The sequence below is a fragment of the Plodia interpunctella genome, chromosome 1, assembly GCF_027563975.2.
Source record: "Plodia interpunctella isolate USDA-ARS_2022_Savannah chromosome 1, ilPloInte3.2, whole genome shotgun sequence".
In the NCBI taxonomy this organism is placed as follows: domain Eukaryota; kingdom Metazoa; phylum Arthropoda; class Insecta; order Lepidoptera; family Pyralidae; genus Plodia; species Plodia interpunctella.
Window position 1 is genome coordinate 8646068 of NC_071294.1, and position 26734 is coordinate 8672801.

Here is a 26734-nt window from a genome sequence, read left to right on the forward strand (position 1 = left end):
TCGGCAATTGTATAAGAACTAGGTAGTTCTCAGTTCCTCATGTATAAACTAGGTAGGTCAGCACTGGGTATTAGTTCTACATTATAGAATTTCAGTTTTTTTTCTTCTTTCAATTAAAATCCTTGTACATAATAAACATATGTATATTTTGTCTCAAATTTTGTTGTGCTTTGTTATTTATTTAATATTTTTATTTTAAATATAAATATTAAATAGTCCATAACATTTAGCATATAAGCAGTATCACCCAAGCTATAGCTACGCCACTGTTCCTTATAATAATAATTTAGATTAAAGACACTCTGTATAATAGGTTTAATATCGGAATATCTTACGGCGTATGAGCTCATCATATAACTCTGAATTCAAAATTTTACTCACGAAAGTAAATTACGATAGATATAGATTACCTGGCCATATTATTTCAGGTCAACAATGCGATGTGAGAGGCGAACAATAGTCAAGCAGTATGTGTAAACACTATTATGTTCATTGTATAGTGTGTGTGGAGTGGCGGTGGCTGCTGGCTTCGGTAAGCGTGGTGATACAGGACAGGTTCGGGCGGAGTGGGCCCCAGGGACACGGCGGCGGCGGCGGCGCGGCGGGGGCCTCGATGCCGTTACGTGCGCGCGCGGCGGCTCCGGTGCCACGACGCGGACGTGCTTCACTCAGTTCGTGCGCGAAAGTCGTTACCTGCGTCACTCAAAGGCATTTCCTCTGCACGCGAACACCGCTCCCTCATTGCGATTTGGTGGATCAAATCAGTTTACTAAGCTAGGACGAACTGTGTTTGGTGTGAAGTGACCTACGAACGGGATTCGGGAGCCGGATCTCATACAACCTTGTGAAGTGAGAAAGCGTGTGACGTCAGAAGGATCGGTCCGCGCGATCATATGTTGGACGCGGATGCAGTGATGGAATGTGGTGTGTTGTTATGGTGACGAGATGGTGCTGTGCCTTAGATTACCTTGTAGCTGAAGCGCCGCCTCGGAGCGGATCCTTCCCGAGTACGATGCGTAGAAAAAGATGAGCCAGGATGCGGAGAGCTTGGTAATATCACTTTTATTGCCGCATAAATATTGTTTTGTCTGTGGGTTACCGAAGACGAATGTTTTAAGAGGCACGACGATTTCAGAATTGGCTATTTTTAATGATGATATAAAACGTGAACGTTACGTGTTTATTCTACATCGGACTACGTTCAAGGCTATCAGTTGCTTGGATCTGAATCTGATTGATACAATAATATTATATTTGCAAAACCTAGGTACAATAATTTCAGGATAAATACCTAACTTCAGTTGCTTCGCCGTTAACGACTTTGCTCGGTGTTTATCTTTTCCCAGAGGTAGAACTTAAAGCAAGATCCATTTTTCGGCCCCAAACATTATACTAAACATCACAGGCTACCTACCTATATAAGAAGCATTTTTGAGTTTTCATAACATATGTTTACCAATATTATAAACTAACTTAAGTATTTGGTCTCCGGTCATTGCATTAATAATATTAAGAATGTTTATAAGAAAATACTGAATAGACGTTCAATGTTTCATATTAAAATTCTATTGGCTTCTGTCAAAGACCTGATGATTCATTGCGTAGGTGGAGATATCACACATAAGTAGGTAATAGGTTTCAATCGGTTATTGACTGAACCAGACATTTTAGAGGAACAAAAGTCCTTTATTGTCAATAGCATCTAAGCATGATTTGTAAATATGCAGGTACCTACATTTTACGAATGCGTTGAGTAATGTATAAAGTATCACAAATTATGCTTACTATTTGTAATTCATACAACAATTTCGAAATTTGCAATGATGGCACGGCCAGTTGCATAACTTGGCCTAGAAAATTTCTTGTTTTACGAGAACTTACATGAGCGGTAGGTATGTACCTACCTACTTCCAGTGGTTGCAAAAGTAGATTCATTTAATTACAATAAGTAGGTACCTACTAAAAGGACTTCGTCTGAAGTTTTCTTCGATACATACAGAGAAGAAAAGCTGCTACAACTGAAATTCTGGATGACGTAACTATTGCTATAAAATATTCATGGAATCTCACCTCATAGATTATAGAAAATCATGGAAGAAGACCCTAATGTAACTTATTTACAAAGATGTCACTTTTGAGATGAGCTTATTATTGTCGTCAGAGATATGTTATAACATTGAACGTGTGATAAAATTGCCTGTGCCGTAAACCGATGAGAAGTTCCCTCTTCGGGAGCTAAATTTGGGTGCATCAATAGGTCATGCATATTTATAATAATGCAATGCCACTCAAACTTAACAGATTAACCCGAGTAGTATATATAATTTTTCGGGTCGATCTATTAATGATATCTGCTTCATTGGTGTACTAAGTATTTATTAATTTTTACACTCATAGGTACCCTCGTGCGTTCATACCAAGCTATTATAAAAGCTTGTAAAAAAATGGTAAAAATATTTATCTTATATTTATTTTAAAATCAATAAAGTAATGTTGGATTTTAAATTTACCAATGCATATGTTGTGTATACACGGATATAAAAATTAGTGCTGAAGATAGGAAGAATGGAATCCACCAACACGAGCCACACTCTTCTGAATATAACTAGTTCTAAAATTTCTTATAGCTTTAACTTCGTCAAGTAATGTTTGGTTAGAACAATACCTTGGTGTCGAAAGTATCCGTGGGACCAACGACGACGTGGAGGCGCGGTTTACCTCACCCGCGCCGTTCTAGTTTCTGCTCCATTGTTCGCATACGCGGATTTCTGAAACTCCCTTCCATTTGCGAGATCATAACAACATCTAGTTATAATATGTAATAATAATAATAATGCAAGGAATAACACTCTTTAATAAAGTTAGTTATGTACCATTACACTTGCGTTAGATAAATATGTATCAATTGATTCAGAAGCAGTCATCGTAGACTGTAGTGCCGTATAAACGCTCCTGGAGGCCCGTAGCAAGTTCCCGACGAGGATAGCTCATTAATCCATACTCGGTGCTGTCATTTTGGGGTACTATTACTGATGGGGCTTTCTAACTAAGAGCCCCCATACAGTATCACGCCTTCATTATTTATGGGGCAGTTATAGTTTGATTCAACAAAAAGTACATAGATATTAACCGGCTCACGGACCCGTGAATTGACACCCCGTAGTTTCGCGCCACAGTGGACGATAATTTGAGTACATCTAGCAAAGCATGTCTTGCTTGCTTTATGTTAACAAAGTTCTAAACTTCTAATGAAATAATGTACTCGTACATGTTCTGTACAGTTAGGTTTGATTATATTTCATGGTTTCATTATTAACTGTGGTTAAATGTTTGTCAAGCAATACACGAGCAAGGTGGGTCAGTCTCGACTCCCACCCAAGACATCCAGTTGGAATTAAGTAAAGAAAGGGCTAGTGAAAATCGCCAAATTTAAGGTTATATTACACTTGTATAATTATGACCACTAATACATTATTACATACCACAGTTACATACTTATAATCAGGTATATATCTCGAAATATTTGCCTACATACATAATATGAGATTACAGAAGACCTACCAAGAAACATACAAAAACATACGTGTAAAAAAGAGGGAATGAGTGGACGCTATAACGTGCTACGTGACTTATGTTTGGTGGTAGCCCTGCAGGACCTCCATGTGGTGGCAACAATGGCGAACTTGCAGTGAACCATGCGTTAACGCACGCAATGAAGCTTGTAACAGAAAACGGTTTTCTTTTATCATTTACGCACCTGTTTTCTCTAAGCAAGCCTGTCACGCATGCGCTAACTATTCATACTATATATACATATAGTTGTAAATAGTATGGTGCATAATATCCAAAAGAAGGTTGACGTCAGGCACCGTGGCTGGTTATAAAATCATAGCTTAATCTTCAAAATATAATGGTTATTTACGCGAAACCTGTGCGTTGGAGCGTCACAGCTCTGAATGTAACTGTCACCACGAGAAAATGAGAGAAAGAGAACATTGTGCATAATATGAAAATAAAAAAGTTATCACATAGGTTGTTCCGGTTCCGAGCCCCGACGTGTAAATTCGACAACGTCGCATTTTTCCGTAGAAAGCAAAGCCGGCCGGACCTTCGTTCACACTTTCACGTAATGTTACGTAGAAAATATGCAATCACTTCTATAGATTTTTGTTACTCAATTCACATCATGTCAAATATGCGTATTTATTCAAATTGAGATTTCTTAACTACTCCTATTTATGTTTAAGAATAAGTAGTACCTTATTCTGTGGCGGAAGCGTAACATAGAAACGCGTTGATATCTTTTATAAGAAAATACATTGTCTTTTATTTGATAGTGGCCTAGTCCATGGATTTCCACAAAAATAAAAATATACACGAATTTTATAATATCCATACAAATATTAGGTATAAATGCGAAAGTCTATCTTTCTGTTCCGCTTTCACAGTTAAACTGCTGGACCAATTTTGATGAAATTTGGTATGCAAGGTTCCCGTTCAAAAATAGGGTACTTTTTTTAATTGACCTCTAAATGATTATAAATCGTGAAAGTTTGTATGAAAATTATGTTTGTTTTAAATATTCGTGGTCGAAGCCGCGGCCAAAAGCTAGTAGAAAATGTATGTATTGAAAAATCAATGTCGTGTAATGCTAGAAAGACTGTGCAAGGCAAACTTCACCCGGTGGATATTCTACCTTGATCTCCTATGTTTGATAAACAAAGTAAAGCCTTGTTTACCGATAGCCAAATCTTATTTGGCATGGTACCTTTAATCTTTAAATCATTAACCACAATATCACAATTTATGATGCATTAGATAGTGCTATATCAGATACGTCGTGTGACGTGCTCATGTCCTCGCAGACATATTTAAATTAATTAGATAATTACCTAAAAATTGCTTCTTAGTCCTCCTCCTTCAGTCGTATTCTTTATGGCTGAGGGTTGTGGTCATTAAGCAATGAAGCGGACAACGACTTTTTTGTAGTGGAATGGCAATAAAGCAATGGAGTGTTTTTCCAATGCCTTCTCCATTTCACACACTAGATGATAAATTATCGAAATAGACTGTAGGTTTCCTCGCGATGTTTTCCTTCATCGGAAGCAAGTGGTGGTTGCTGAAAACTATTACAAATGAGTGCGCGACTTTGCGCGTAGCGAACCAATCATATTGCGCCATCGAGACACAACGGCAATCACACCGCAATGTGATTGGTTCGCTGTGTCTCATTTCGAATTGACTCGATAGTGAGAATTGAAATGTAATCTCGCACTAAGCCCTCATTGGTATACAACTCACGTGGAGTCAGTATGATTCGAACGTGGAACGTTTCAGTTCACAGGAGGCCTTTACATTAATTTTTTTTCTACTCAAATATGTATTTATCGTAAGTGTATCTTGTATTTGTTACGGTATTACTGTTTGGGACATTGAAAGTTTTGAATTGTTTCGGATTGTTTTCGTAAAGAACTATGTTACGTTCTTGTGGTGGCGAACACACACGTGTTGACGACCGACGGCGTATGTGGGTGGATGCGCCATTCATGCAGAATAAAATATCTCGCCTCGCTCACTCCACTAATTTAAAGTACCTAAGTATTACTTCTGCTATAAGTACTTAATTGATTCCTGTCATAATACTTTGTTTAAATTTTCTTTCTGCAAGAAAATTCATCAGATCACAGCAGTACATCAAGATTGCTTACGATACGTTACCGTCATACATTGCTTAGTTTTATCATGTGTCAAAACCCAAGGTCCATTCTGGTTTGTTGATTCTTGGCGAGAGTATAAAATTGATTATTATGGCAGATAGGGTAGATACCCCATTCATGATAAGGATTGTAATTAATTCATGACGTAGAAATATGTCATTTGAGTGACGTTGTCGGTCATTCGGAAAAGCCAAGAAAATCTCGCACATGCGCGATGGGTTTGTCTCTGTCTCACTGAACCAGTCCATGAGACGAGGAGCTCAGACGTCGCGCGCTCGGCGTATCGCGCGGAAGGGCTTCATGACAACATTTACGAAACAATTCGGCTCGTTGTCTTGTTATCAAAATAATAAACACAAAATACAAGTGCTCAAATACTAGTCCATTTTAACTATAACTGTACTAAAAATGTCGTGTTACTGTGAGTGAACTGACAAGTGTTACATTGTATTTATTGTTGTGTTGTTACAAACCGGTAATTTACATTTAAATTGAAATATCTGAATCAATTTAAGCTGATGAAACCAGTGTTGTATCACAGTGGGATAAGGTAGTTAATGCCAAGTGTAATTTTTGTAATTCATGTTGATTGATGAATAATTTAAATATAAGAAATTAGAGAATACATGTAAATATATTCTGAAATTTCTTATCATATAATATAATTTAATACAAAATCCTAAATCATACAATAATATATTTTTTTGTGTGAATTTGGATTTTGTGTTAAGGTGTTAAAACATCCTAATCATACATAGGTACATATTTATTTATTAGATAAAACGTAAGATAACTAAGACGAAGCTGTTCAGCATTTTTATGATTATATCACTGTAGCTGTCATCAACATTTTTCATAATCTATATGTACGACGTAAACAATTTTGTTTATGTTTAATAAGTATTATATTTGTTTTCAAATAGTAAAAGTAAAATCCAATTAAATTTGCTTTTCAACAGCAAATATGTTATACGTGCGAATGTGTTGTAGGTATGTTACATTTTAACTAAAATACGACAAAGCCAAGTAGGTGCAGGGTACAGGTAGGCGTATTCTGTGGTACAAAACGACAACGAGGCGCACCTGACGCCCTCCCCGTTTGGCACCTGTCGTTAACCAAATTCGGCAACACGCATCTCCACATGGTTTGGATGGCATCCGCTAACAAATAAAGGTGAAAATTGCTCAGCATTACTAGAGTAAAGAGCACCTGCCGATGTCTCAGTGAAAGTTTTGATTTGCAACGATTCAGTTAAATCGTCTTATCACCACAAATACTGCGCTATATAGGTACCGGATATTTACTACAAGTAATTTTCATTATAGTGACAATATTGTAATTGGATTAATTTCCTTGGACTTGTAATCAGATTAAAAAACATATATAAGTAAAGCAATTTTTACGAGTTTTTATAAATTCAAAATTATTTAATTTGGACAAAACCGTGTAATTTGGATAATATAATTTATTCAGAAGACTAACAGCAAAATGTTCGTAGGAGTTAGAAGTATTAATTTCAATCATTAGAGTAGAATCATATTATCATACATAGGCAATATTCTATACGACAGCTCGCTGGCCGCTCCCTTCCTCAATTATCCAATTTCCTTCTCAGATATCGACCTAGTCCATAGCTACTCATTCACTGAGCAATCAAGCACTTTAGTGGCTACCTACTGTCTAATCTTACATATCTCTTTATAATTCTTATTCTTGTGAATTTTATATATCTATCAATACGTATTTCCGTCATATTTATAAATTTATTTCGAAATATCGTTCAAAAATTCATAAAAATTACTCACAGTAAATATTTTTAGTGACGCACAAATTAAGGACCCTACAACAATAATAAAAATTATGAATGCAGAGATTATGAATGGTATCTAATCGGTATCTGTTGCTTGCTGATAGAGCTGATAAGATTGACCAAGATTACGGCATGAGCTGCAAGTAACACTACCAAAAATCTCTATAACAAGTTCACTGTCTTTCTAACAATAATTACATTGGTTTGTCTTTAATAATTACATTTATCTACATATTAAAAAAATAAGAGGACCTATTGATACTTTCAGGAAATGAGACACATTAGAAACGCATTTGTGTAACTTTGAAACAATGTAACATTAAGTGATAATGATATTTTTATTGAACTTGATATATCCGATACGTTGCAAAGACTAATTCGTATCAATTAATGAACATTGTTGGAGATAGGAGAGATCTCAATGTCATGGATCCACCAATATCTCTCAGCGATTAATTATGTTCGTGACAATTATTAATAGGTCGACCTTTCGACCTTGGATGCTTTTCCCATCTGATGTTATCATACACAGCCGCAGTTTATCACGCACAATGTGTAATAAATGATTGTGTGTATTTATGTCCGCCTAAGTTTTCGGACATCATAACGGACGGCACACAAGAAGATTATTATTACCGTGGGTTTATTACTTCCATTTACGACTTTTGTAACAACGTCAGCTACTGTCGCTCTCCCCCTTCCTTCATAATCTGTTAAAGTTTTATTAAGAATGGAGCAAATGCTGACAATATCATCTGGCCATTTTGTCGAAAAGCGAGGTAAGTTAATTTAATTCAGTACAGTGAATAAAATACGTTAGACAGCGTTTGCGTCTTCGTAAATTTATCCCTAGGAAGTCTAGTACGTATAGTAGATAATAATGTTAGATATAGTTATTTCCCTATCAACAGTTCAACACTTGGTATTGGCTATTTTAACCATCAACATTTTGTACCTGTGATATCTGAGCAGCTATTGGCCACGTTGCACAGTTGTTGCAGTTTTGGCAAAGTGGACTTTGCCTGTACTTGACATTTTCCTTCATAGAAAGCCATAAAAAAGTGAAAATGAGTGTTGTAGTCAAGACAGGCAGTATGTTTGATAAAGAGGTTGGTTGAGGAGATGTTGGTGCGGGGGTGCGCGGGGGGTGAGCTACGGCACTCGTTGGCGGAGCGCACTAAGGCGCTGGCTGCGCGGTGTCACGCGCTGAGGTCGCCGGCGCGCGCCGACCAGCGCAGCGCTGAGCGTCGCCGCCCCAGGCACCGCAAGTCGCAAACGCGATGGTATGTCAAGGTAAGTTGGTGACCTGGATGTTGCTAAGGCTATAAGTTGACGTTCTAGATGATTTCGCAGCGCGATGCCTATAAGTGTTTTAAGAAAGTGCTGTCACATTTCTAGAGTATGATGAACTACTTGATGTGCAATGCTCAGTCTGTGCTTCTCAGTTTCGCTTGTTTTCTAGTCATGGTAGTCTGACCATGCGTTGTATTTGTGACCTATTAGCTTTTGCTGATAATCGGTCACTGTATTGAGCAAAAGAGCTTGCCAAGGAAGCTCTTTTGCTCCTTCGACTCAATACGAAATCACCTCGCTCTCACACAATATGCACCAGAATTTGGGATCAATCGGATCAAGATGTTGAATTTGTATAAGTTCATCAGAAATAAATTGACGATTGACCACTTTTATTTACCCAGCAAACCATACAAGTACCAAACCAAACTTGGCTGGTGACTTAAGTAATTGATTAAGCAAAGAACACAAAGTCACACAGGATATTATTGTATACAGAATTCTTCTCATTGCATGAATCAATACCGTGATTAAATTTATTTATGACCGATGTATCTGATTCATTCATGCGGTCGTCATCGGTGTGTTGTGTTGCTTGTGCTATATGAGTATGAGTCCTTTTTTTATCGAGTTTGATACGCGATAATGCCTGAATTTAGTTTGTTTATTTGAATTATTTAATTTAGTGTACCATCAACAAGTAATACGATATACTTCTATATCTCTATGCTCTAGATCTATACTACATTGTTATAGAATGTTGTTCTTCGATTGTCGAAATTATTGCTTGATCGATAGATAAAGTATAAAAAGTCTTTTTAAAGATCAACCTTTACGCATCGTAACGTACAAGTTAAATTTAGAGGCCACAATACGAAGTCTTTGAAATTAAAATGCTAAGGTTTACTAACGAATTCGCGATGTTAGCTTATCGTGTGTGCGTCTGCAAGCTTCGATAGCGATGCAGGTCAAGGCTTGACTTGCGCGAGTATCGGAGTGGGTTTGTGTTGCACGCCTCGTAGGAATGCAAGTGGTAGCTACGTACAGTCGACGGAATGTCAACGCGGCATTCATTTCTATGTCGTGTTGATTCATAGTTGAGTCATAGGAGCGAATTTGCATGTGATATTACTAACTGACTGTATTTATGAAAAAAAGTATTGCAATTATGAAGTATTTATTGCCATCCCTTTGATCGATTTCGTCGAAAATATTTTTTATTATTATGCAGTTTCATATTCTTTGTAATACAACTTCCGGGATATGAACACTTTATCACAAAAGATTATCGCCAGCTAAGTGATAAAACAGGTCAAAGACCTCTTTCACTTCTTCGACCGTACTCGTACTGTAATCTGCTATTTGGCAGAGTTCCAGACTTGATCCAGACTTCCCGGATTGGCATCTACAATCTACATGTACCAATTCTGTATTTATTGGAATGTTAGCAATTCTTGGCAATGCGTAATAAAACTTTTGTATTATAAATTACGAGTTCTAATAAATTGTTCTAATAAATGGAGGATAAATAAAAAGTTTTTGAAATGAATTTGAGAATTTTTCACCGTTATTTTCCTTTTAAGCAAGTAGGTCAAATGCTTTCAAGGACGAAGCCCGAGGGAGCATCGTAGGTAGTCCCTGACTCAGGGACGATGCTCCTTGTATCCAGAATATTCCCAATTCCTCACGTCTCAGGGACCCTGAGACGTGGGGAATTGGCCATACTCCGAGGTCGCGTCCTTTAGGGAGAACTTTTTTACAAATTGTAAACTGTTTAGGTACTTTATTTATTAGCACCTGCCTATATAATTTGTTGTCTAATAATCTCTAGAACAAGTTATTTATTAGTCATGAGTCCTAGTGGTTCATTTAGGCAAATTTGTATGCTGTGTACGTCATTCCACAAATTTTATTAGATTGTAAGTCTCTGGTGTGACCTCTCTAGTACTACTATCATGAATCATGTTTGTGACGTATCACTAACTAGTCATATGATGTCTGTTAGCAATTACGAGAATTGACCCTGACTTTGCCATTTTATATAATTGCGAGTTTTGTACCTACGTTATCGCATTGTCTATTTTAGTCTATTCCTAGTATTAAAGTCCTGTTGATCATATGATCAACAGGTATATACCTGTTACATTAAAAAAAAACATAGGTTTCATTCTATTTCTATACAATGAATCTAATGTTTCACCTGTATCTACCTACTACCACAGATAACGAATACTATACCTATAAACTGCAAAGTAATCAGCAATAAAATGCGTATTTAATTTAAACTTTATTTTCTTATATGAAGGTATTTACAATCAGGTGTTGGCAATACTAATAACATTATAACAATGTTATAAACATTTTACCTGCTACATTTTACCTTGGTGTGCAAATATTTAGAAATTTTCCATATCTTTTTCCTCAATCAGTCTCTAAATCAGATTTCTAAAAAATCACTGCTAATGCTCCAATGACCTCAGGTCGAGTTCCTGACCGTCTTCGGAGTTCATTTGCAAGCGGTGCCTGAACCGTATCGATTGCGAGGTGTAAGGCCGACGAACCGCGGCCATTGAAGTTTTCATTGTCAGGGAAAACTAGTCATCCTTGCTGAACCACCGTTCCATAACTATGAACATAGTCTAGTAATTTAAGCTATTTCTGAGATCGAATCAGGAATTCAGGATTTCTTTTCAAAAATAATGACGAAACAATTGTTTACAATAACATCTGCTTAGATAATTCATCAATATAGCACAGTCATGTTTGTAATTCAAACAGAAATATTGAAAGAACAAAGTAATACTAGATGACAATATATTCCGAATACTTTAACCAGGGCGGGCAAAATTGGAAGATATCAAAAAAGCATTTTCAGTAGCATAATGACTAAATCGATACGGTTTAGGTGTAAACAATATACGAGACTTATTCGCTAGAAGATATGGTAGCAATGGTGACACAAAGCAAACAATCACAAGTGGATGAGTCACAGCCGGTTGTTAACAGGGCTATGTTAAAGCCTATACAAGGCAGTCCATTGTACTAGTTATCCACCGTTGTTACTTTGTCCTTCTTTATTTCGATCTGCTCGATACTTTAGTTTGTTACTAAAACTTTACTAAAGTCATCGTTTTATTAGGGTTATAAAGATCATGAAGACAATGTTGTGATAAATTTACAAATATAGTATGCACCTATTTGGGAGTTCAATCAATATCAACTTCACTTTGTCATATACCTAATACCAGCAATTTATTTTACAATTATTGTCTGAATTTATAAAAGTTACATTTATCTTAAGTTATAATGTAATTATTTAAATAAATAATATATTAATTTTTTATTATAAACTTGTTATAATATTAAAAAAATATATAAATTACGGAGAATAAAACAATTAATAGCTGCTTAATAATCGTAGACTTTGTGTACGCTTTCATATTTTTATATGAAGTGTTAAGAAAAGCAAAGCAAAAAAGCAATCTGGTCGACCAATAAGGAAACTAGTACACGCCTTTTGAGTTCTTTCATAGTGAAAAGTTGCGAAAGGCAAAGGAGTGACCGACATCTTACATGCCAAGCCTATGTTTGCTTGCAAATGTATAGCAGAGGCTCAGAACTATTCATTGAATACAAAATAATGAACAGATGTATAAATCTGTCTAGCTCAAGCAAATAAAATGTTCGACTTGTACATTTATAGGTATATTATTTACTGAAAGTTTTGTATATTATTTATTGAAAGTGATCGAGTTATTCGCGCTTATAAAAATATCAGCATGGCCGTGGATGTGCAAGTCTTGTCGTCGACACGGCTCATGGCTCCCGATGGCATCGTCTTACCCAATAGTTGGTGGTGTTCCGGGCGGCACGGCGACGTCGCAGGCGCAGGGCGCGGCGGCATCCGACCGCGACCGTCACGGTCCGCGGTCGACCGCTGCCCTTACCGTCTTGCCGTTCTATAGATTTCTAATTCTGTAATCACTGACGGTTTTTCTTCACTATTCGCACTATTACGTAATTACCATGTTCTACAATTTATTGTTCTACACGTTTATTTTCCCTCATTCGACTTTGATCCACCTACTAAGGTCCACTTGTTTTCCTCTTTGCTTCGTTCGTTTTGCCAGGTAAAAGTGAATTTTAATACTTATTTGCGCAGTTTTGATTCAGTTCAAATTCATGCATTTGTAATCATGTATGTTAAACTAACTCAACCGTATAATACTACTGAACTGCATCATCTTCCTATTTAGCAGCCACTATAAAACTGGATTTGGTTTGTTTATAAGACAAAAAAGAAGTAAAAATGTTTTTGATAGTTTTATTTTATAAAAAGTTCGTAAACCACACTGTACACAGAATGACGTAGAATTTATTTTTGTCAACTAACTAAATGAAGTTAGCGATGCAGAAAATGGGGTGGCGGAGTAGGGGTTGGGGAGGTGCGTCACGGGCACCCAGGGTGGGACGTAATAATATTCTATTTCTGGCCCAAACAGACGCTCTGTCTGACCGCTACTCTTGACTCTTTACGTCAATCGTTGCGCTTATCAAAATATATTAATTAAATATTATAACACCTTGTTCAGGTAACATAGTGCCTGCATTTTTTGTTATCTAATTAATTTAATTATTTATATCAGACTTCAACCAAATGAAATGTCGATATAATAAGTATTCAATTTAATAAAAATAGAAGTTTGGACAGTTTTTCCGCATGATATCAGGAAGTCACGGCCCCCGGGGACGAAGTCACGGCCACAGCTTACCAGTAATTAGAACCAAAGAAAATTAAGAGTATTGATTATAATGTACTCGTATAGTACCTAGTCTAAAACAATTATTTATGGCGGCTGCCCCGTGCGGTTCCCTCGATAAATCGATATTGGTTCTACATGAGTCTATTTAGATATGTAAAGTGCCGCCACCCACAGACATGACAAAAAGTTTTGAACTATTAATATAGAGATTGTTGTTAACGGACATGCACTACATGTCCGTTACATGGACTACGTTCAACTCCAAAACTAAATATAAATTTCTCATTTTCGTAAAAGCACGCCAGAATCTAAAGAAACTTTTAAAAATAAATATGGTATAGTAACGTTACATCTTTTTTTAACGCATATAATTACACTATTATTAAATATAACACATATAACTTATGTAATACAGGTAAATGATAAGTTATATTACCTAACATACTAATGTGTCCGGAGTGTTATGTCACACATTAAGAAATTAATGCCATCGATAGTTATTTCCTACATACGCGCGCTTTAGATAAATGTAAATAATATGTGCATTTTAATAATGGACTGATCCTAATATGTTTTACTAAATAAGTATAACTTTTATTAATTAATTCAAATATTGATAAAAAAATCTACTGCCAACTACTCCAAAATCATTATTTAAAATCTAAAATGAAATGAGAAAATTATACTCGTAAATAATATAAGTATAGTGAACATTGGAAAGATATTGGCTTTCAGCTTAGTATGTTCAAACAAGACGTTATATTTTGTCACGTATAAACTCATTCATTAATGTAGAGCCACGGAAAATGCTAGGGTAGTATGTCAAGTCACGTGCGACATTAAACTGTTATTTTTAGGTCAATGTATAGAAAATAGTGGTACTTATATAGTAGAAAGTGTCTTTTCTCTCAAGATTTATAATTTCTGATGTTTTTTTTTTTTCAAAACGTCACAGTCAGCAGCCCTTCAACTATTCAAAATAATTGCAAATTCGGCTTTATTACCGCGACATACAGGGTAACATGTCATGCGCTTCACTGTACACCGGATAAATATGTTCAAGCAAGTGTACACACTTGCTTGAATACATTTAACACATTGAACACATTTATCCGGTGTTTCTGATTCTAAATAAGTTGCATATTTTAAAAATTGTACATGCTTTATCTCACACAAAAACTTGCTTTCACAGATAAATCTAGAGCTAGTAATATATTTTGTAGGCATACAAAATAAACAGTAGCTCATGAAGAGTAATTGTGTTATGTAAATATTCGGTTATAGAACAAATGAGTGTAATTTAGAGCAGACAGCGTGCCAGTGACGGCCGACATTTGTTGGTGATTTATGAGCCATGAGCTGTTGTAAAACGTAACCCTTCGTCACTAAGTGTCTGTTTGGGAAAACTTGGGCAGCATGTAAATTAAAAAATCTTATTGTATAAATACTAGCTGATGCCTGCGACTTCGTTCGCGTAGCCGAACAATTTTTGGTAAGGAGTCAAAATTATTAGAGAAATTTAATCAGACATCTCATCAGACTAAACAATTTTTGTTAAGTCGTCATTTCTATATTCCCTATAGTTTAGCTGCACCATCTTGGGTCTACAACAGGTGTTCCAGATCTTCGATTTTTATATCTCAACAGAAAATGCTCGTAAGGCTGAATAACTTTTTTTAAGGCGTCATTTCAATATTTCCTATAGTTTAGCTGTACCATAATTGTTCTCCATCAGGTATTTCAGTTTTCAAAATAATTTATTCCCTAAATGTTGCCCAGGTATTAATAGCTATATAAAAAAAAGTTTCATTCAAATCCGTCCAGTAGTTCCGAAGATTAGCGTGTACTAACAGACAGATTTTTTTTGTGTTGTGTGTTTTGTGTGGTGCTGTTGCTGGGACTCTATCGCCTAATTTAAGTTTTATGTAAATTTATTCAATGTACAGGATTTTTTTTCTACTGTTTTATTATACTCGTATGTATTGATAGTTATATTGCAAATTTTGCGCATAAAGTGAAATATGTAATGAAATACCTAAGCGTTGTATTCAGCGATTAGCTGGAATGGTACGCAGCTCGTTAGCACGGTTAGAGTAATCGCCTGCGCACACCACAGTGTGTTGTTATGAAGTAAGCACCTGACTGCGAGTGCGTTCAATGATGTCACAAAATATTCAGAGGATAGAAAAAATCCTGTTTTGTTTTCTGATGTTGCTGCATTGTCCATTATGAAAAAACATTATCAAAAATAATTAGGAAATTAGTTTAAGCATAATAAAAGCAATATTACGAGTACCTCTTTGAGTTTAGACAAGTTATGCTGGTTGATATCCAAGCAAGTTATTATCGAAATTCAAAAGAGGAAAATTGTTCATACTGTGTGGTTTAACACCAGTGAGTTGTTAAAATATGATTCTGTTTCCTATATATAGTCTGTGAGCGAATCGTGGAATCGTCAATGACGTGCTGTATTGGAGTTTTTCACGCGATCTCTCCGCGGGAGAGCAGTCGTATCGCGCCCGCGCCTTTGCATTACCGTATCTGCGCAAACCGCTTGCCACTATTGTTTGTTATTTGTGGACAAACTGGAAAACATGGAAGTCTCATCGAATTATTAAGTACCTAATGAGCCGGCCGCTGCATTTAACCAGGAGAACCAGTTGTGCAATGTGAAAGTTCCCGATAATACTAATAAACATAAGTTATGTGATATCCACGTAATAATCACCTATGCAAATGCATAACTCGTAACGTCTTATTGTATAAATCGTACGTTTAACAGTCCCAAGTTTCCGAAGTGTGACTTAGAGTGTTTTTGAGGTGACAGTGAGATGCAATCTCTTGGTAGTTGAGGAGTCGAGACGACCTGGATACCATAGACAAGTGTGTCAGTGTCCGAGCGCGCTGATTTCACCTGCGTCACGCACGTCCGAGCCGTTGGCATACTCGTACTCGCTCTCCACTCGTGGTCTGACAGACCCACTGCAGAATCATTAGTTTTGCATGAGCATAGCGGCTGCGGCTGCGAGTGAAAGTGAGCACGATGCGGGACGCCAGCTGAGCTGACGTGACGTCGCGCGTGACGTCGCGGACATGGGCCATGTGGAGGATCTGCGGCGTCAGTAAGGCACAGCCGGAGCTCTTCAGCGATAACGGCGCTGATGACTTTGTGAGTTCTCAGTAAACAGATTTCAAGCGCGGTCAAATTTTTGTCTGTGGACCAACAACACATGCTCAGTATCCGTCAATGATCAATGATGTCAATGCAATTGTATTTAGCGTCAAATTAGCAACATCAATTAAACTAGAGTGCTCTATTTTCTAAGTAAACTACCGTGAAAGTTGATAGCTACTTATTATAACATTCTTCGCTTTTATGACGGCCGTGTGTGTGTACTGAGATAATTATTACGACGCGACGTAAAATTTTAATTTTGAAACGCACTGATGAACATTGAACAATAATAATTAAACAAATTTTCAATAATTACCTCTACACTAACACTCAGGCGAGTATTATATATGTACGAGGATAATAAATTAATGTTTGTGTTTTCCTTATTTACTTGGTATTCTCATGATCTTCAAAATGCATAAAAAGAATTTAAGTTTAAAAACTATGTGCTTAATTAATTATTTAATACTGAAAATATAATAGAAAATCTACCTGAATTTATATTGTCGTAAGACAAAAAATAATGTATGTGTTTATAACTAAAACGCTGGAAGAAAGAGCAAAGCTGATTTTTCGTCTGTATCATCATCATCTCAGGATGATGATACAGCATGCCACAAGAAGTCAGGTATAAATAATAAGGAAATATTCTAAGAGTACATATATTCAGTCAAAAGATCAGCTTTGCTCATATATTCAGACGAAAAAATCATCATCTCAGGATGATGATGACACAGTATGCTTGTGTTTCACTTGTGTTGACCTGCTGGTGGTTTGTTTCAGCAGCCGACATGGCGGCTGTGGGGCGAGGAGCGCGTGGACGGCGCCATCTACACCGTGTATCTTAAGAAGGTGCGTTACCATCGGCCCACGCGCAGCGCTTCCAGTGTGAGTAAAATTCTACATATTTACTACCCTGCTATACTTAATTAATAGGTACAATCGACTTCAAAAACTATATATATATAGTATACACTAGGGATAATAATATAATAAGTAGGTAGTGTTCCTCCGTTTAGTCCAGAAGTGGAATAAAATAGTAAAATCTCTGTGGTGTGGAATCACTACATTTATATGATTATTACTTTTTAAATAAAATGTATCATTCTAAATGTAGCATCATTAGCGCATTATAAAACTAATGGCCATTGTTGTGATATTGTCATCAAAACTGTACTGTAAGCAACCTTCGCTCCTAGTCGACAGAAGTTCAGAAATTCGTTATTGTTGTGTGGCATGAGTATGACATATACACCGATTTATGGATCGCGATAACATTTAGCGAGCATACTACAAAGAGGCTATAAAAACCGCATTGTTTATTGCCGTCTGCCGGAACAGCGGCGACTGTAATGCACATACACGGAATGTGCTCGGAATGTTCTCGACTTAATACAAAACTGTACGAATATCATAAAGGTAGTATTTAGGTATATAATCATCATCTGAGCGTTTTCCCAGTCATTTACTCAGCCATTTATCATCGTAGTCCAGGCTCCGTTTTTCATCTTTTTCTTCTTCACTTCGCACAGTGTTCCAGACAATCGGCTTTTACTTTTCGGTCGTGGATGAATGTTATGTCTAAATTAGCAACAAAATTATCACGACATGTACCGAAAACGGAACAGCTAATCATACTGAAGCAACGGGACGTCTGCGAGATGGTGAAACGAGGTTTCCATACTCCGACCACGTCTAGAGTTAACTTGTATGTAGAATGTATGCTTCTGGTATTGTCCATTATATACGATATTAGGTTAGGGTAGATTCGATTTATAGATAATTTTATCGATTTATTACCTACAATTCGATAAAGATCTAAACTCATAAAGAATATTACATTCACTTTACACATTACTTATTTAATTATTTTATTACACATTAATTATCAAGTATTATATAGTCTATATAAAGTCGAACCGATTAGCTATTTTTACACGTATATGGTGGTATATGTAAAAATAGCTACAATAAAAGAGTTCTTTCCCGCTGTTTGTAAAACTACTAGGTACGCAACGGATTCTGATCCGGGTTTTTAAAATAGATAGTGTGATTCCTGAGGAAGGTTTAGTTGTATAATTTATTATCGTTATACCCAACAGACCCGAGCGTAGCCGGGCCGGCGTATACATATATTAAATATCGCTCAGATTAGATGAGAGATGTGGATAAAGGAGGTGAACAATTGTATCGAAAATACTACTAACAATAAAGATTTTTATATGATCTGTAGATTTTTTGACAGATTAAAAGGACTCCTTATAATTAATTAAGCCGGTTTAAGTACACATTTGAATGCTCGTGACTTTTGAATGAGGACTAGTAGAATATGAAGTCTGACACGTTTTTTGGCGAACAGTATACGAGGTTATTGCTAAAATGCTTTGTCTGACCTTACTGTTTTAGTCATATAATACTTATACATAATTTAGCAATACATCATAGCAAATGTATAATTAGAGGTAAATCCTATGTATTTACTTCTAATTATACATTTGTGAATTGAATAACTTGAGTGAATATCAGTGAATGTAACTTGTTGTCAGTCAGCCAAATTGTTGTAATCATAAAGATTTGGTAAATTTACATAATAAATGAAAGCGTATAGGTTGAGTAGCTAATCAAGCTATTCACCATCTTCTAGCCTAAAATAAGCTATCATGGCATTCCACAGTCAATTCATATAGTCGATAAGTTTTGTGTAACAATCTAAGAAAATATTAAATTTTAGTAGTTATAGAATGGCTTCATACTCAAGTACCTACTTACTAAAGCTATTTCGAATGAAGTCCACGTCTTGGCAGGTAATTCGACGAATTTTCTCTTCTAGTTTACGATCCATTAGGGCCTATGAATATTTAATTTAAAAACACGTTTCTTGTTGTCCAAGGTTTGTTTTGAATTCGTAATTAATATTTTCTCACTTTGAAAAGGAATTCGAATTTATAAATAATTTATTGTACCTACTAGAATGTGAAAGCAAGTTTTGGCAGAGGTTGTTTTATTTTACAAGCTGTTCTTGTGATTGTGCGTACATTGACATTCGACATTGTTGACGTGGCTATTGCTAGAAGTTGAAACGTGAAGAATACATTTTGTAGCGTATAGATGTAATGTACCTACCTATGTAGTCTTATCTAGTATTCATATTACACGTTGTTAAGTAGTTATATTTAATTAATATATTATGACTATTTTTAAGAGCCTATGGATTGGTATTAAGTTAATATGAGTCTTGTGGCTTTTCCAGGAGTCCGATGACGAGATATCCCACTTGGAGTGGGAGACGGTGCGCGTTCGCTTCGTGAAGGCCGGCACTGTGGAGAGGCTGGTGGAGGCGCTGGCCACCGATGATGGCGAGCTCGAGTCCACTTATGTCAACGTGTTCCTCGCTACATACCGGTATGTGCATTACTATTTTTCTCACCTGAGAATTTTTTCAGTTTAGGTTATGTGTTCTGAGTTAGGGAACGCTTGCTAACTTTTATTCTTAAATTCGAAAGATCTTCGGACCGGATTTCGGGTCTTTGTTAACAGATCATTAGAACGCATTTCCTTCTTGGTGAATATCAAGCCAACATTTTTTGGATTTCCCCCTTCTGTCTCCTGACAGGATCATGCAGAATCGACATGGGTAGTCATTTGTTTTTGTATCTAAATGGCTATCAAACTTAAATATTTATTCAAATTCGACTGGTAATTCCGAAACAAATAAAAAGCTATTTAGCATTGTTCCATTATTATTGTTTTGTAACGTAGACGTATGAAGGTAATATTTTATTTGTGCAATTCTGGTATTTGGTACTAGGTATGAGTTGTTGCGACGACCTTCGTGCCAAGCCCGTGAAAGTACGATGTTCTGAATAAAATTACCTGCCTGCGGTATTTTGAGTTTAAATTAAAAACCTACCCAAAACCATTTCTTAGTTAAAAGATTTTGAAATACTTGCCGTCGTAGTCTATTCATTATTAAGTTGACTGTAAAAAAATAATTCTTTTGGCCTATAAATAAATAAAATACTACTGAATTTTTGTACCTATATTTGCATCCTTCCTCTCCACGTATTTCTATATTGAGTCATCTCGTGAATAAAATGATTTCTTAAATTTTATGTTGACTTTTTTGGAGCGAAATTCACGAGAGCGATGCTAGCAAAAGGTAGTTCGTTTTAATCTCTTGTTCGGTGCTTTAAAAGCATAGTTTACCTAATTATATATAAATTATTATATATATATAGTTTATTTTATTAATAAAAGTAGGTAATTCGAGTATTGTAAAGAAGAATAATGCACTGTGAAGAAGAAAATTAAACTAACATGTGGGTGAGTCACCTCTCAACGATATCACACTACTTCACTTCAAATAAACACTTAATTGGTCTCGTTATTTTAATCTGTGCAATAATTATTATCCTAATCAATATTGACAGATAAGATTGCAAGAGCACCTTGAAGTAGGTATGTTATTCATCAACAAGGATATTTCAAGTCATCTATTACTTACCTATATTTACAGATACTTATTTGATTCTTCGGACAAGATATCGAGTTGTCAGAAGCGAGTTATGTGTTCCATATGCGATGCGGTAAACAAAGAATGTTTCCCACTTAAAGCCGCACATGTGTTTACGTTAAACAGAGTAAACAATGATAGAGAACAGTGTTATGACCATAACATCTATCACTCCGTCTAATCGGAGTTTTAGTGTAAACCTAAAACCAAGGTTTTATTACCAAATAGTAAGTGAAATAATATCTGTTCATAAAATGTAATGAATTATGTCCTAATTGATTTTCAGTTCTTTCGCGGAGTGCGGTCGAGTGCTGGACCTCCTGTTGCGGCGATACCAAGCGCTGGCAGAAGAGGAGGTGCTCCCGGCCGCAGTTGACACCTCACAACAACACCGGAGGTAACGATTAGGAATAAATAAATATCTAAGTAATTTGAAACTAAGCCTATTGGCTGATAAATTGTTTTTTTCAGCATTTCTATTCAGCTGTGGCCGTTTCGAAATGCTAGTAGATGGTAGCGTTGAGAAATACTTAATTTTACATGAAAAAGTGCTTGTAAAGGTCTAACTTCAGAATAAATACGTTGCTTTATGAATATTTAAAGTCTTATTTACTGTACATTTTCAGGACTCTAGTGGCGTGTCTCCACGTATGGCTGGACACATACCCAGAGGACTTCCGGCAGCCTCCCCACCACCCTGCTCTGCAGCAGCTACTCGCCTTCACGCAGCTTCACTTGCCCGGCTCCGAGCTACACTCGAAGGTATTTTGAATAATACATCTATCAACTCTTAATGTGTCTTATGATTATCGGCGACGTCGTTAGAAAGTTACGCTTAAGGATTTTAATTTGAACCTTTGTTAATGACTTATTAACTAGAAAATAATTGCTATCATACTCGAAATGTTATGAAATACTATATCACTTGCAGGTGTTACAGAAGTTAGCGATATTCAGTGCGGAGCGCAATGGGTGCAGCGGCGCGGGGTCTGGGGCGGGCGCGGGCGTGTGCCTGGCGCCGGGCATGCGGCTGGCGGCGCACCACACCAGCAGCTACCGCCTGCCGCACGTGCCGCACCGGCACTTCGCCGAGCAGCTCACGCGCATGGACATGGAGTTGTTCAAAAAGCTCGTCCCACACCAGTGTCTCGGCGCTGTTTGGTCCCGCCGCGATAAAGACAGGTCCCATGACGCCGCCACGGTTTTGGCCACCGTTAACCAGTTCAATGCGGTCTCTTTCCGCGTTATCTCCACCGTCCTCGTCGAGCCCAACTTGCGGCCGGCCGAGCGCGCGGACGTCCTCGCCGCCTGGTTGGATATCGCTCGCGAGTTGAGAGTGCTCAAAAATTTTTCCTCGTTGAAAGCGATCATTTCTGGGCTTCAAAGTAATTCTGTTTATAGATTGCGAAAGACTTGGGCGATCCTTCAGAAAGAAAAGGCAGAGTTGTTCGACGAGCTCGCCCGTATTTTCAGTGAAGACAATAACAGATGGGCTCAGAGAGAGTTGTTAATGCGCGAGGGTACGGCCAAATTTGCTGACACCGTCGGTGAAAACGATAGACAGCTGCAAAAACTACTCCATGAGCGTGGCTCGCCTGGTGTGAGTCATGGCACTATTCCGTACCTGGGGACCTTTTTAACAGATCTCACCATGATCGATACCGCCATTCCTGATACTGTTGCGGACGGCCTCATTAACTTTGATAAGAGGCGGAAAGAATTCGAGGTGCTCGCACAAATAAAATTACTACAAGGGGCCGCAAACGCCTACCACTTGCCACCCGATCCGATGTTCGATCGATGGTTCGATTCCGTGATCGTCCTCGACGACCGAGAGGCTTATCAGCTCTCGTGCCAAATAGAACCGCCGACGAACCCGCCTAAGGAGAGGCGACCGAAGAAAATAAACGACTATAGCAACGGCCAACAGGGACACAGAAAGAACGACTCGATCGCCAGCACTAGCTCCAGCAATAGTTCCCAATTTTATTGCGAGACGGACGGAGCGGGGCACGCGTGGAAGCGAGACAGTTTGGAGCGGAAGTCGTCGCCGACGAGGCTGTCGCACGGCTCGTCGTCGTCGTCGCTGCCGTCGCTGGACGTGTCGTTGTCGAGCGCCGCCAGTGGACAGAAGCCGGCCAACGGCAAGGCGCCGGCGGCCAGCCCGGCGCACGCGGGGCCGCGATCAGGACCGGACTTCTACATCATCCGCGTGACGTACGAGTCGGAGTGCGCGGAGACGGAGGGCGTGGTGCTGTACAAGTCCATCATGCTGAGCAACAACGAACGCACGCCGCAGGTCATCCGCAACGCCATGCTCAAGCTCAACCTCGACGGCGACCCCGATGGGTACACATTGGCGCAAGTTTTACCAGATAGAGGTAATTCAATAATATGTATAAGACTGCTAGACTATGTACCAATGAACCCGTGGCTGAAAATGCATGCATAATTATAATAAATTCAAGTCATTAAATTCATTTTGTTGGTAACTTAATGTTACCTTAGTCAATGGCCAGTCGAGTCTATGATTCATTTTTGTATTTCGATACATATCTTCAAAATATGAAACATTATATAACACATTTTTTTAATTTCAGAAATGCTGCTTCCGGCGAATGCTAACGTGTATTACGCGGTGAATACGGCGTACAACTTGAACTTCATTCTGCGACCGCGGAAACCTCAGCAGAATGAGATTCCGAATGGAAAAGCACGCGGCAAGCGACCGTGATTGAATACTACTGATAATACTACTTTCTATAGGGTGCCATCTAAGGTTGCCATTCAAATGAAAACCCTAAAAACTCAACGCGCTGAAGTCTGAGAAAATTGTTTGCTCCATGTTCAGAGCATATATAAGAGCTAATATGAAGAGAACGATAAATAAATGGGTGGCATGGCACGACATCAATGTATTTGTTTGCCGGCGTATCGCTGGCGAACACTGAAATGGAAGTAGTGGTGGTAACCCTAATCCACTCGACTAAGCGTTGACGTAAACCTGTGATCTTGTACAAAATCTCAAGTTCCTTCGAATATTTATTTGTGACTGTCCTTTGGTGTTCTTACGTCGAACTTCATGAAGTCAGAGCGCGTCTTTAGCTTCAAGTTGAAACAACTTTTGATGTAATTTTGTATTGTTTTTAGGTAAATTTTACTGTTTATATGTAAATGTGACATAGTTTATGTATATACTGTTAATGTAAATAATATGTTGTAGATTAAAACTGAGCCAAAGGGAAGTTGTTGCGTCTATTTGCAAGGTGCTGTCTCACGTGTCCTCGACAATGTTGAAGCTTTAACATGAACTCTTTGTAAAACCGAATTTGATTGTTATGCATTATATGTACGTGCTTAGTTTGGTTTAGATTAATGTGTAACTGTTATGAAAAAGTAAATAGTATTGCTAGCAATCGTACAACTTTAGTGGACTTTTTTCGATCTATATTATACCTACACTTTAAGAGTAGACTCGATATATAAAGAAACTGGCGAGCAAAATTAAAGTAGTTGTTCTATGCATGGTGTCATTTGTATTAACCGATTTTTAGTTATTTATCGGAATGCAGGTGAACTTTAGTGAAATAATTAGAAATGACTGAGCAAACTGCACCATTATAACGAAATGACTCCGCCACTCATACTCAGTTATAACAATACAAATTACCTTATCTAATCAAAACACTAATAATTTAAAAAATATTCTGTAAAAAAATACATTCTTTATTTAATGCCTATTGAAAAAAATTGTACTATATGAATTGGACCAAGTGGATTAATGAGGATATAATTAAAAATGGCCGCGCACTTTTGAATATGGATACGTCATTTTGGGCGAAATAAATTATTAAAAATTGAATCAATCATTTACGAAATTTTTAATTACATTTATTAGTTTTTCCGCGGTTTGTTTTAAATAAGAAAATACTATATTCATTTTATGGTAGTAACTAAGGTGCTAAGTTACAGGCAAAGCTTCTGTCGGATAGAAATAGCTTGGCGTCAAGATTAGGTACCTCGAGTTTAGCATCGTTCCGTATTTGTCGCTGACTCGTCTACGACTAATGTCTAGTTGAATGAATTATTATTAATTTTGGCCCTCTCATATTGTGTATTAGTCAAGCTACACGGGAATTTTTGAGAGCATCAAATTAATCACATGGTCCATGACTTATACAACATAGGCCGGTTCATACACAGACTATGTTAACGTGTCCTTTTTTGTATGAAAATGTGGCTGGCTGCGACGACTCGCGCGTTATATTTCCATACGAAAGAAGTGAATCCGCACGCGTTACTCAGTCCATGTGCACCTAAATGTTATGATATAAAAATATGAATAATTACATATATGTATTTATTTCGGTTTAAAAAAAGGTTTTTTCAGTTACAAAGTAAACTTTTTGTATTTATTTATGATAAGTTGAATAAAATACTTACTTTTCTAAAATATTTATATGTATGTTACCTGCCCAGACGATATTAGACCTTAGTGTTTGTAAATATTTGTACCTAATTTATATATAATTTTGTAGTTTTCCACCAAGATCTATGTAATAATGTTTATATTTATGTAATAAAACATAATGATACTTTACGCTTGACTTTTGAATTAAAGTTCAAATAATTATAGTAACTTAAAAACTTACTGTGAATATACTTAATTAAAATAGTTAGGTACCTAGTTACTTTTTGAAATCCACATGATAATTATCTTAACATAAATCAACTAGGGGCCCGTCACGACATCGCTCGGTTAAAATTATAATGTAAAAAAGTAGTCTATATTCCTATGCTCCTAAAGTTTCTGTGCCAAATTTCATCAAAATCTGTCCAGTAGTTTTTAAGTTATTCATTCATCATCACAAACAAAAAAAAATACAAATCTTTTCTCTTTATTATATTAGTATGGAAGTATAAAATAATGCAAAATGAAATTTGACGGATTCTGCATACATTGCTGGTATTCCTATCTGTCTGAGTTCGGCGAACTGTTCCGCGATAGTGTGGAGCTGGTACATAGCCAGCATAAAGCAACGGTTGTGGCCTGTGTAAACTAAGTTAAGAGCTGCCATCTATCAGAATTAGTTATAAGTAATCAGAGACAACATGAACTTGATCCGGCTATACACTATCAATGAGTTCGCCAAACTTTGACGGATTTCGTATACATTGGTGGTTTTTCCTCGCGATAAATAAAATCTATCATACTAACTACGTAATATTCGTTCGTTCGCGCAGGCATCTTTCTGAGTTTAGCGATAGTATGTAGCTGGCAAAAATGAACATTCGGTGGGCTTATACAAGTTAAAATGATTCCTTTTATAGAAAGAGAGGGCGTTGTTTAATAAAGACAGCGCACATGATAGAAATGGATAGTCGCAAGTATGGCCGTGCTAAACTTCGACTACTACAATTTGTACAAGAAAAAACTTGTGAACTATCTTCGAAGTCGGTCG

At 37.1% G+C, this 26734-nt stretch overlaps 1 protein-coding gene across 9 annotated transcripts; it reads left to right on the plus strand.

Moving 5' to 3' along the window:
• The first annotated feature begins 494 nt into the window (after positions 1-494).
• Rgl (Ral guanine nucleotide dissociation stimulator-like) lies at positions 495-25872 on the plus strand. Of its 9 annotated transcripts, none has more exons than XM_053745297.1 (8): positions 5963-6267; positions 8422-8821; positions 17543-17647; positions 20010-20161; positions 21559-21669; positions 21899-22034; positions 22204-23653; positions 23873-25872. In XM_053745297.1, exons 2-8 carry the CDS (start codon positions 8651-8653, stop codon positions 24004-24006), a joined length of 2259 nt encoding a protein of 752 aa, XP_053601272.1. In that variant the 5' UTR covers positions 5963-6267; positions 8422-8650; the 3' UTR covers positions 24007-25872. The 9 variants fall into 9 exon arrangements, with proteins under 9 accessions (XP_053601326.1, XP_053601336.1, XP_053601272.1 ...); XM_053745288.1 differs by having other exon boundaries at positions 8501-8821; XM_053745322.1 differs by having other exon boundaries at positions 8501-8821; positions 17546-17647.
• Positions 25873-26734: the final 862 nt, after the last annotated feature.

Excerpts from the sequence above, each read along its gene's own strand:
- Rgl (XM_053745297.1), top strand. The coding sequence starts at position 8,651 with ATGTTGGTGCGGGGGTGCGCGGGGGGTGAGCTACGGCACTCGTTGGCG. Across the intron at positions 20,162-21,558 it reads GTGTTCCTCGCTACATACCG|TTCTTTCGCGGAGTGCGGTC; the intron begins GTATGTGCATTA and ends ATTGATTTTCAG. Across the intron at positions 23,654-23,872 it reads GCAAGTTTTACCAGATAGAG|AAATGCTGCTTCCGGCGAAT; the intron begins GTAATTCAATAA and ends TTTTAATTTCAG.